The 12,589-nt window shown below is 39.0% G+C and overlaps 1 protein-coding gene across 4 annotated transcripts in view; it reads left to right on the top strand.

Moving 5' to 3' along the window:
* Positions 1–12,057, top strand: part of Gas2l3 (growth arrest specific 2 like 3) — a 35,724-nt gene extending 23,667 nt beyond the window's left edge. For all 4 annotated transcript variants that reach the window (XM_076919935.1, XM_076919936.1, XM_076919937.1 and 1 more), the window contains 2 exons: positions 4,267–4,374; positions 6,623–12,057. In XM_076919935.1, the coding sequence (XP_076776050.1) occupies positions 4,267–4,374; positions 6,623–7,915 (1,401 nt within the window). In that variant the 3' untranslated portion in view covers positions 7,916–12,057. The remainder of the gene's footprint in view (positions 1–4,266; positions 4,375–6,622) is intronic.
* Positions 12,058–12,589: the final 532 nt, after the last annotated feature.

The raw sequence follows: 12,589 nt of genomic DNA, 5'->3' as shown, positions 1-12,589 counted from the left end.
TGTGCTTTTTGGACTGTGCCAGGTGACGTTTTATAATTTTGTGTATTTTTAAATTGCTACTGGAAATACCGAGTATAAAAGAAAATGGTTTCTATTTAGAATATATCCAAGTTACTTCACTCTCTGGGTTCTATATGTGTGTGTGAAGAATAGATGTATACTCAAAGAATGACAGGAAAAGGCCACAAGAGAAAAATTTGGGTTTTTTTTTTTTTTTCTTTGTAAATATGGTGGCATTATAATCTGGATTGTAAATAATCAAGGATTGCTTTCTTGGTCATATATTGCATTTGTTTTATATACTTGCCCAAGTGTGAGATGATGAGAGGTTGAATTTGGACACAAAGGTGAGAGCAATGGAGCAAATGAATAAGTATTAGCCATGTTTAGGAAGTAGAATTGACGGGACTTATTCAAGGATCGTGAGGGAGAAACAGATCCAAGGTTAAGTGGCAAGGTTAAGTGAATGGTACCCAGATGCAGAGGGGACGGAGAAGGCAGAAAAGCTGCAAGGACAAACTGATGGGTCTTTCTGAACATTGTCCCTAAGAGACAGTATTCAGAATTGTTATATGACAGGCTGTGTTGTGATGGTTTTCTCAACAGTACCTGCTCCTTCTGTAGAAATTAACAGCATCATTCCTTTAGGTTCTAAATCTTCTTCAGTGACTCTAGTATAAGTGATGGAGGTGGGCGGAATATCAAACATTTTCTGCTGACTGTAATTTAGAATAACTAGATTTGTAGCTTTTTAAAGAAAAGTTTAGTGTAGGAAGTTATTTGACAATAAGAATATTGTTAGTTATAAATAATAATGTTTCTTTCCTTGTTTAATATAATTTATTTGAGAAATCACTTGGGACCTGGCGAGCAGTTGGTAGAGGGCCTGCTGCACAAGTGTCAGAGACTGAGCTCAGATCTGCAGCACCCAAGTAAAAACTAGCTGTGGAGGCATGTGTGTGTCACCTCAGTGCTGTGGGGGTGGGAGGTAGCGGGCACAGGCATTCTGTCTGCTGGAGCTCGCTGGCCCAGCAATCCTGTCTGCTGGAGCTCGCTGGCCCAGCAATTGATGAGCCAATTGATGAGCTCAGAAAAAGAAAAAGGAGGAGGAAGAAGAGGGGGAGGAGGAGGAAGAAGAGAAGACATGCTTGATGTAGACTTCTTGCCCCCACATATATGGGTTTACGCATGCATCTACACTCGCATTATACAGACCGACATACAAAACACATATATCACACTGATACACACACATATATACACCCAAAAGAAAATAGAATATTCAGATTACCTTGTAAGACAGATCAAGAATGTCATTTGAAAAAGTTTTTATTAGCTCAAAAGTATTTACCTATACTATCTTATTGATACATTTGATGGTTATAAATATCAGAATGGGAAGCAGAACTAACATAGCAAATACAAATTACTTAAATCTTCATGAAGCCTTAAAGAATGATAATTAACAAAGGAAACCGAAATACATTTTGTTAAATGAAAAAATTTTGATATAATTTATTATGTGAAGACAGTATACTTAATAGGAAAAAACACTTTCAGTGGGCAGATGTGCGGGGACTGTATTCATACAAGAAGAAAGTATAATGTTGACATTTAGTAATTAAGGAAATAAGATTAAGATAGCAACAAAATTCCATTTTGTTCCAATAGCAAAAGTTTTAAAAGTTGAAAAACTGAAAGCTGTATAAATTGTGGTGAAACTATACTTAGGAATTACTATTGCTAATGAAAACTAATATATAATTGTGAAAATAGATATTAAGAACAGCACACATACTCTTTTCATTTTTATTATAACGGAGTTTAGTAAAAAATAAAACTGTTTATTATACTATTATTTATAATGAGGAAAAATTGAGTAATATAAAAACCCTCCAAGAGGGCAAAGGCTTGATAAATTAGGATTCAGTATTGTCACAGACGGATCATTTTTATGTGATCTCTATGACAGTTATGTGGCAGGGAGAAAATGCCGATTTTATGAAAAATATGTATATGTGGAAAAAATGGGCATGAGATGAAAGTAAGGCAGTTTCATTGTAGACTGTTTTCTTTAGCTATTTCCTCAGCGCTGTTAATTATGCACTAAGTAGATCTAGAAAAACATTGTTATCCACAGCACATTACCCTGTGTAGACTCTGCTAGGGATGGCTGCTGGCAGTGACAGCGTCAGATTGCCAAATGTAAGCTCTGCTTTGGATATTCTAATCAGGGGAAACAAGGGATACAGACCTGAATTCTTATTGTGAGACCTACAACTGAACGTACTTCTTTCAGTATGTACATTCAATGGCCACCTGTACATGCACACATGCACGTGGTATGCAGATATCCTGGATTCATATTTAGCATATAGGACAGTTGCTATTTGGTTCGTTGTGCTGGAGCCTATTGAATATGCAAATTGAATGTGAAATTTTATAAACTTACGAAAGTTTTAGAGAATGCAGTGGCTAAAAGAAATGCCGCCCGTCAAGTTACCTTGGTTGCCTAATGTGTAAGTATGTTCTAGGAGTTGTCAGCTTTACCTGGTTTCAGGCTCTTGTTTCGAGTGTGCTGGACGTGGACGTGGACGCACACTGTGCAAACACACCCAGGCTGTGAGCCAGGGCAACTCTGTCGGGACTCACAGGGAACAGCCCCAGTTGTTTACCAGCACATCGGCTTTTTAAGCGAACATCATATGGAAATAGAATCTGAATCCGTAATTGTTCATTTATTTTTGGTAGATAATTAAGGCAATCATAAATATCTCTTAGTGCACAGCTAAATTGGATGTATCCGAAGAGGATGTTTAAAACATTAGGATTAAGTTCAATTAAATGAATATATTATGATATTTTTAGTATGATACGTAATTGTGAAAATAGGTATGACCTTTTTTGTTGTTTTGAGATGGGGTCTCACTCTGCCGCCCTGGCTGGCCTGGAGCACAGTATGTAGACAAGGCTGGCCGCAAACAATTGGAACTATCCAGTCCCTTCCTCCTGAATGCTGGAATTAAAGATGGGCACCAGCATGCCAAGTGTGCTTTTTTTTTTTTTTTTTTTTTTTTTTTTTTAACTATGAGGAGAAAATCCAATAATTTGTCTTAGAGGCAGATATATAATGTTTTTTCACTTAACCATATTTTAAAATACAAAATATAGAATTACTGAATCTCTTTTCCTAGCTACTATAATTTTGCCACTTTCCGAGGGTTCAGGGACCATTAAGGAAAGGAAGGTCATCCAAAGACTGTGAGAGATGCAGGGCATGGAGGAGTACTGTCAAATAGTACTGATGTGCTCGTGAGCCCAGTAGTTGGTTGTCTGGATAAGACCTGCACGACAGGATCAAGCCAGTCGGCATGAATGGGGTCATCAGGTCCCACCCCTAACTCAGAAGCGCTTGGCATTTTATAGGTGTTGGGGGAGGGAGAGTCGGATGTCTTCAGGTGTGTGGCCCTGTGTAGGTTGCCCATGACCAGACGAGCCTGCAGCTGCTTGTGTAGGCAGCACTGAGTGTGCTCAGTGGATTATCCAAGAGGAGGGGACGTGAAGAAGTATTGGGCAGGAGTTGAAATAAGGGAGTTGGAGGCAGATGTGGTCACAATATATATACATGTTTGAAATTCTTAATAAACCGGAAAAGATCGTTGAGGGAGAGAAGGTTTTTTTTTTTCCCCTTCAATTTCTTCACGCTTCTCGAATTGAGATATTAAGAGTTTTACCCAGTCCTGAGCATATAGACATACGTCTCTGCTTACTTTAGCAGGAACTTGGAACAGATCTAGGCATTTCCAGGTTATTAATTTAGCATTGCCTTAATGGAAAAGTGAGAACTCCTACTTAGCCTGTATTGGACTAGATGGTTTTTGATTCGAGGCAAGTGTAATTATTTAGGGCTTAAAACAATTCAAACTGAATGCCGAGCTCATGCTCTCCAGAGACCAGCAAGTGTGTTTCGAGTTGACCTGTCCTATCCGTTTACAGCCCTTCAGTGTTTATGATGTCAACCTTGCTTTCAGTTGGTCTAAGAGGGGGAGGCCTAGCCCTCATCACGACTAGCCGTTGTTGCTGCTCTAGCTGTGTCTGATTTCAAAATCTGTTAGCAAGGAATGGAGAAGAGACATTATATAGCTGAACTGGCTTTAAATTTTTATCCATGAGATTCATTTTCCTATCAAACAGCCTTGCATTTTAAGTTTTAATAGAACTTTTCCCTAGGAAGCACTGAGTGTTGACACTTACGTTTAACCGTAGGTTAAACACATTGCCGAGGACCCTCCTTGTAGCTGCTCTCACCGATTTTCTATTGAATACTTATCTGAAGGGCGGTACCGGCTGGGGGAGAAAATTCTCTTTATAAGGGTAAGTCTGCTGGTTACAGATTTGTCTGGGAACTAGGCTCATTATTTACCAACCTCCTTTGATTCCCCTTTACCTTGTAAAACAAATTAGAATAGAGGGGCTAGTGATGGAAGAATTTCCCTGTGCAGGAAAAATACAGTATGCTTGATTTTTATCCAGGAATTTTAAGTAAGGTTGGGTAGTTGTGTTTAACACTCAAGTAACTAACTAGAAGACAGCTGAGACTGTTTAAACATTGAATAGAATTAAGAATACTTGCACATGCTTCTGGGAATTTACTGCATTTTTCAGATTTTCTTAAATGGAATAATTTTCCGTCAACTCCCTAAGAAGAAATGAACAAACTAGTATGTCCATTACGATCAGTATTAGTAGTCAGAAAATAAACAGAAATATTACCATCCGTGATGAGAATGCTTTCAGGAGGACGCATAAGGTCACTGTCTTAGGTCACACAGCAGCGTGGCGAGAAGACCCATGTTATGGCCTTCCTTTGTCCCATCTGCTGTCGGTTACTTCTCCCTTTTGTTGATAAGACATTAAAATGTCACCTGTTTGGTATTTTTCTACTTTGGCTATAATTCAAGAGCTGTTTTCTCTCGATTCAGGAACACAGCAATTCCACCATCCACATCTCCAGTTCACACAGAAGCCTCACGTTCCCACCCTGCATCCAACTCATAGAGAAACCCCAATTCACTTTCTGTCTTCTAATTAGTGTTCTGTAAGCTTCACACGTGCATAATGTGTTCTGATCGTTCTCCATTCTCTTGTTATTGCCCCTCATCCCGGTCAACTCAGTTTCATCTTCCCTTCCAGTCCCTTCCTATCTTTATGGCTTTTGGGTTTGTTTTCTGACTTAGTTTGGTTAGGACCGTGGGGCCTGGCAGGGCTCATCAATGGGTATCCAATTGAAGGCAATTCCTCTTCTCCCTGAGGCAACCAATAGCAAATATAAGTGGGTTAGTTGGCTGTTAACATTAACTAGCCAACCAGAAGAGAGACTTGAGGATAGTGACTGTGGGGTCTTCCGGTTTCCATTCTTAGCAGATAGTCAGCAAGGAGAGAAAGGGAGTTCCCTAAACCCCTCCTCCATGCCTGATTGATGGGCCCAGGCTTAGTGCAGCCATCCACATCTGCTAGGAGTTTATTACCGCAATGGCTGTGTCTCACCCAGAAGAAGGAATTTCTCAGCCTTTCTTCCCGTCATCTCTTACACCCTTTCCACCCCTTCTTCCAAACTATTTCCTGAACCTCAGAGGGAATGCTATATCCATTACGTAGACTTGGCACTCTCTGAGGCCATGAATCTGCTGTGTTCACCACCACTCGCTCCAGAGAGGGCATTCTTTGATTAGGGCCAAGAGTAAGCAGCACTTAACTATGTCATAAATATGAGGCACACAGACTTAGAGCTAAAATTTAAAGCTGAGCTCATATAGATATGAAGATCTACCAGCTGAGTGGACAGTGGCTTAAAATCCAGCCTGGTCTACATTGGCAGAGCCAGGGTTTGTTTTATCCCCACAAAAGTACTCGTGTGGGGGCAGCCTTGGGGGTTTGAGGCTAGCCACAAATTTCTTAATCTCTCAGAGCCATTCTTATCTACAAGGATAACTTTATGTAAGTGGTTTGTTTTTAAAATTTTATTTATTTTTTATGTATATGAGTACATTGTTGCTGTCTTCAGACACACCAGAAGAGAACGTCAGATCCTATTATAGGTAGTTGTGAGCCGCCCTGTAGTTGCTAGGACTTGAACTCAGAGCCTCTGAAAGAGCAATCAGTGGTGCTCTTAACCACTGAGCCATCTTTCCAGCCTTACACGAGGGTTTTAAAGATGAAATTGATAGACTATAACTTCTAAATTTAAAATACAAGTTTTAGTTGTTCTAATTACTTTTTTGTCTACCATGAGGCTTTTCTGTCTCCTTTCCTTCTTTCAGTACTCAATCCATGAAACAATATTGTTATTTCAGTTTTCTATATTAATTGTGTGGATTTTAGGATACAAATTATTTGTAAATATTTGTATTACACAATGAAGGGCTTTTATTATTAGTTGTATAATCTAATGCTAAACTTATTATTTTAGTACCAAAAAAGAGACTCTCAGTTTGAAACAAGGCTGTTGGCCAATGCTTGGAGTTTCCCAGGTCATAGCAGATGCAAATCATGATTATGAACAGACTGAAGCTACAAACCTCACAGTTTCACTGTTGACTTTTTTATTTTCATTTTGGGGCAGATGCTTCATGGAAAACATGTTATGGTCCGCGTTGGTGGAGGCTGGGATACTCTGCAAGGATTTTTGCTGAAGTATGACCCCTGTCGAATACTGCAGTTTGCTACACTAGAACAAAAAATTTTAGCATTTCAAAAAGGAGTTTCTAATGAAAGTGTGCCAGATTCTCCTGCCAGAACACCTCAGCCTCCAGAAATGAACCCTTTGTCAGCAGTTAATATGTTTCAGAAACAAAATTTAAAACCTGGCACACCATCGAGTGTTCCGAAGATCAAGGAGAAACAGGTACGCCCGCCAGGTGCACGTCTGCCTGCATCATCAGTAAAAGGTGATCTGGCTTCCCCGTCCACCCGCCCTAAACGTCCAGATTCCCCATCGACATTTCCACATCCCAAGGTCACATCTTTGAAGGGCGTGGCAAAAAAGGCGAATGTTCCTTCCAACAGTGTATCATCTTCCCTGGCTTCTCTGAATCCGGGGGCTAAACCAAGCACTGTGCAGTGTGCATCAGAGTCGGCGAGAAAATGTGTCACCTTCCCCAAGGTTGCTCAGACCAAGGCTATTCCAGCCCAGAATTCAAGAGATCTATCTAAATCTAGACTTTTACCAAGTAAATCTGGAAAAATTGAACCAAAGCATTTGAAACACAATCATCTTTCTTCCAAGGACGAGTCACGTATAAATTTATCATCCAAGTGCCCAAAACTACCTAAAGGAACTGTGCATGGAAGGCCTAACCTTCCTCCTTCCCAGCCACCTGCAAAGGTGACAAAACCCAGTTCTAAAACCAGAGCCATAGGTCTAGGGACACATTCTCATTCTCAGCCACCTGATAGAACTCTGAAGTCAGGGGCCACCTCGGCACAAAGACTTCAGTCTACATTGAACTTAAATAATCCAGCTTCTGTGTGTTCAGGGTCCTCTGCAAAAGCTACTCAGGAATTGAAAGGTAAGAATACAGTTTCAGTTGCCAAAAAGCAACCTCAGAGTAAAGGTGTCTGCCAGAATCCGGAACCTGGCTCTTCAAAGTCTCCTGGCCGTACCCCACTGTCTATTGTGACTGTTCCCCAATCTGCTACCAAGACAGAAACTGTCTCAAAGTCAGCAAAGACCGCCATGAAGGGCCAATACTCAGCTAAAGGGCCTCCCAAAAGCAGCAAGCCAGCAACTTCCTCCAGGAACCCACCCTCATCTGGTAAGGGAGCAGACAGTGGAGATAAAATGCCTACTGCCAAGAAAAAGGACGAGGGTGACCATTACTTTGTTATGACTGGAAGTAAGAAGCCTAGAAAATAAATACACCTGTATGGTTTCAACAAATCAGGGTGATCAATGGCTGGCGATCCACAAGGATCACCAAAGATCTTCCTATTTGTCTGGAGAGCTGCAGACATGGGGTCAAGATGGCACAAAGCCGGGTCAGGGAAAGGACTCGTGCATTTTGTGTATTAATGGACAGATGTCTGAGTTTTGATCTGTACCATCTTGCTAATGTCTGCTGTTGGAGGGAAATGTAAAAGTCCAAGAACACTACTAGAATTTTAACTATTGTCAGTATATTTGTGAATAGATGGTAACTATGGAGGTTGTCTGCGAATAGCAGCTCTGATGCTCTTAAACACTAGTTACTGTGCTCAGTCACAAAGCAATGGTTGCTTGGTGTTAGTGTGTGCCTATAGTCCCAGGTCCGAAGGCTGAGGCAGGGGTACGTAGTAACACCTAGCAAGGTTTTAAAATGTGCTGTAATAGGCACCTAGGTTAATTTATTGGTCAGGAACCCTGGCCCAGCAATCCTACCTACCAATGGCTCCTGCTGCTTACTTTGATATTATTCTGGATTAAGTGGAATTCTTATTATTTAAATCTCTATAACCTTCCCATATCAGAAGGGACTTTTTTTTTTTTAAACTGGGCTTTTATTAATATTGGTATCACTTTGTAACCAATATTTTTGATAAAAAAGAATTTAAAAAAACTCAATCAAGTAAGTTAACTTATTGAATCATAAGCTGAAATTTAGTTAAGAGTTAAGTTTTTAAAATATACATATAGTAATCTAGACACTTTGTATCTTATATTTTTAGATGAAGTCTATGCATTGTGACGGGGAAACATTTAATAGCTTTTAGCGTATTAAAATATTTTAAATATGCATTTTCTATGTGTACAGATAAAATTTTTTATTAAAATAATGTCTTGATACCAGAATTAGGTTTTAATGATCTAAAATTAAAAGGGATGGGGGGGTGGCTCAATGGATAAATCACGTCTAGTGCAGTCATGGGGACTGGAGTTTGGGTCCCCATACCTACATAGAAATCTTGGTGGGCTTGATGTAGTTCCAGCACTCAGGAGGAAAAGACAGGATCTCCTGGGACAAGCTGGCTGCCTAGACAAGCCAATAGATGAGATCCAGCTCTTTTGAGAGACCCTACACCTTAGTAAAGAAGGAAGACACCCAAAGTCAATATCTGGTCTCTCTATGTACTGACCCTCACATACGTACCTGCACACGTGTACACACACACATAAGTGAATGCATGCACACCACATATATTGACACATACAAAAAAAAAATCAAGATGTTATAAAGAGAGCCTTAGATTGATACAATGCACACATCCCATCAGGTGACTTGTATTTGTTTTGATAGCACACTATTGATTTTAATTAGAGTCTCCAAAGTCTGTTCATCTTCATTAGTAAAGCCGTGTTGTGCTCAGTTGTCCAGTGCCCAGCAGATACTGTGTGTGGTGTCTTCTGTTCTGTAGGCAGGTTCTCTTCAGGAATATCCAGAGGATGTAATGACAACATAAACTCCTTCCACCCGCAGGGATACTTGTAAATGATTCATGTACAGATGTGTCACTATTTAAAGTTTATTAATGTACTTTGGGAACTTTTAAGGGTGTTTCAAGTGACTGTGGTATTACTAGTTATCATAAGTTTTTGGGGAGAAAAACAGGTCTAAGTGGTGCATGCTTGTAATTCCATCGATTGGAAAACAGAGGCAGAACAATCAGGAATTCAAGGTCATCTTCAGCTATGTACTGGAGATATGTCTCAAAGAAAAAAATTGGCACTTTGATTTTTTTTTTTTTTAAATAATTCTGATACCCTCCCTTTAAATTTCCTTTCCATCCTCTTTCTCTTCCTTTCCTTTCTTGGTGATGCTGAGGCTCCTGTTCTGGGGTATCTCGGGTTGACAGATAAGCACTGCCACTGAGCTTCCTCTCCAGCCCCTTCAGATATGGTTTCTAATGCAAACAAAACAGTTTACACAGATGTGCCACCATTAAGCGAGTGAGTAGCTGGCTGCTAGCGTTCTCTAGACCTACAGCAAGGGAACCTTGTGTCAAAATCCAGTGATCTTTACGTATACTGAGAGGTATACGTAGAATCAAAGATCTACTCAGGATAGCTTACAACAGAAAGCCACCGAAGCCTTCCCAAACTTCCTTCGGTTCCGAGCATCACGAATGGCAATGTTTATGTCTTTGAAAGCACCTCCAGTACTCAAGAGATGGCAGGAACACTTCTAGTAACCAGGAATGTCTAACATGCCGTTCAAAGAGAAGAATTGTCCCTTTAGAGAGGCTCTTCCCTCGAACAGAGGACCGTAAAACTATTTCCAGATCAGTAACTTCTGAGAATTAAAAGAAAAATATAAATTATGCTCTAGGCAGATGGAGTCCGTGACTCAGTAGATTGAACAGTTTTATAAACATTATCTTTTGTGCTGGGTGATCAAGAATAAAGATACTCCCAGACACCTGGCACTAATTCCAGAATTAACTTTAGAATTATTTATTTAAAATAAAGAGTTTTTTTTTTTTTTTTTTTTTTTTTTGTCTGCTCTTCAGCAGAGTTTCTCCAACTATCGTCATGTAGGGTGAACTTCTCTTTCTGTGTACTTTGTCTTCCCTAGACACAGGCTTAATGTGAATAAGTAATTTAGTTCCATGGGACTAGAGAGAAGGCTCAGCAATTAGGAACACTTGGTGTTCTTGCAGAGGACCTGAGTTCTATTTCCAGCACTCCCAGGGTGGCTCCCAAGCATCCAGAACTCTTGTTTCAGGATATCTGATGCCCGCTTCTGGCTTCCACAGGCACCAGGCATGCATATTGTACACATACATACATGTAACAAAACATCCATACACGCAATAAATAAATAAATCTAAAAAAAAAAAACCTTTCCCTCACAAATTAAAAAAAGATAAATATCTTTTAATATATTTTGATATTTTCTAAAGGAGCTGGTGAATTTCTGCCGCAGTTTTTAAAAAAAATTATATTGCAGTTGCACTCCTTTCTTTTTACTAATAGTGTGAATTTCATAAGGTCTTTTTGTGTTTAATATTCAATAAACCAAATATTAAGCATAAAATGCTGATGTACCTAGAAGATGCAATGTATGGTTTCTTAAAAATAAGATGTTTTTTTTTTTTTTGTAATAATTTACTAATGTGTAATTGTATAAAACCAAACAGGAAAGTGAGATGGTCACTTTTACCCTGAGCTTCACGTTAAGTGTTTGAAGAGAGTGCCTTCTATATGCTTGGAGAATTAGTGGCATTGACTTGTCATCTCCACAGGGTCTCCTTATGCAGCTACAGCTTGCCTGGCATTCTCTAAAGCAGCCCAGGCTGGCCTTGAGTTCACAGCAATCCTCCTGCCTCAGCCTCCTGAGTATTGGGTTTGCAGGTTTCAGCTACCACATCCAGCTTGACCTTGTAGTTCTTAATGGATAAAGGATTAGTTTGGAGAAAATAATTTCTTCTGCAGTCTTTTTTAGGTTTGTCTAATTTGAAATCTGTTACTTCCTTAAGAGGAGCTAATAAAGGTGGTGATGTAATCTTACACCCAAGTTTCCTACCAACTCTATGTCAGTTTGGATTTGTATATATTCTGTTGTTTTTTAAATTGTTGTTTTGTGCCAGCAGTATTTGTGTCCAATTTAACTTATATTTTTCTTAAGTATTAAAATGTCAACATAAACTAGTCTCCGTTTGCTCTTTTTTGGTGTATTCTCACTGTGTTTTGATTATTTGACCCATGTTGGAAATTGCATATATGAAACTGATAAATTAAGAAGCATTTTACATCTTATGTTATTTTAAGCATTTTTATTGTATTGTTTCTAAATATTGTTTCAGAAAGACCAGACCAGACTCGTGGCTGATTATCTTTGAGATAATAGAAATGATTGGTTATTAAAGTCAAATTCTATAGGACACACCAACACTGTTTATAGAAAGTCACTGATAATAGAATTTTGAACTTCCTTCCCCCATAGTCCTGTTTCAGGGTCATACTTTGATGCAACATAAATGTATTTGAAATCCTTCTTTAATGTTCTTTTATGACCAGAGCAATTATTAAAATGCAGTATATATTTCCTGTACTGTTTCTAAGAATAAAATCCAAAATCACAAATGAAATTTTATGTTCTCCGAAGTTTTTATAAGTGTAAGTAATATAAATGTAAATGTATTTTATGATATTTTAGAAGATATTAGGAACATTTAAAACCTTTTTGAGTAAATATGAAAGCAAAGAACAGATATTAAGTGGTTTTGCAGTATCTACACTTTTAATGTAGAAAATCCACAATCTGGAAGGAATAATGCAAAGATAATGTATTTCTATCCTTCTACATTAGGTGAGAACAATTCAAGTGCTGATTGGAGATATAACCTCAAAATACATATCAATTAAAGTTGCCTTTTATGGTTTCCTCTCCGTTTTCTTATGTCACTTTAAATTACTTCACGTATTACAAAAGCACAGGAGAAACTGAAGCTGTGTGTGACTGTTTACCTCTAACGAACATCAGTGTTAGCACCTGCCTGCTATGGGAGAGAAAATAAGACAGACGTGGCATTCAAGATCCTTGGGTGTATGACACAAAACAGGTAAAACTGGGCCTTCCCAGGATTCCATGAGAATAGGTGTTATCTTTACCAG

Source organism: Arvicanthis niloticus, chromosome 22 (genome assembly GCF_011762505.2).
Source record: "Arvicanthis niloticus isolate mArvNil1 chromosome 22, mArvNil1.pat.X, whole genome shotgun sequence".
Lineage (NCBI taxonomy): Eukaryota > Metazoa > Chordata > Mammalia > Rodentia > Muridae > Arvicanthis > Arvicanthis niloticus.
This window is presented reverse-complemented; position numbering and strand designations above follow the sequence as displayed.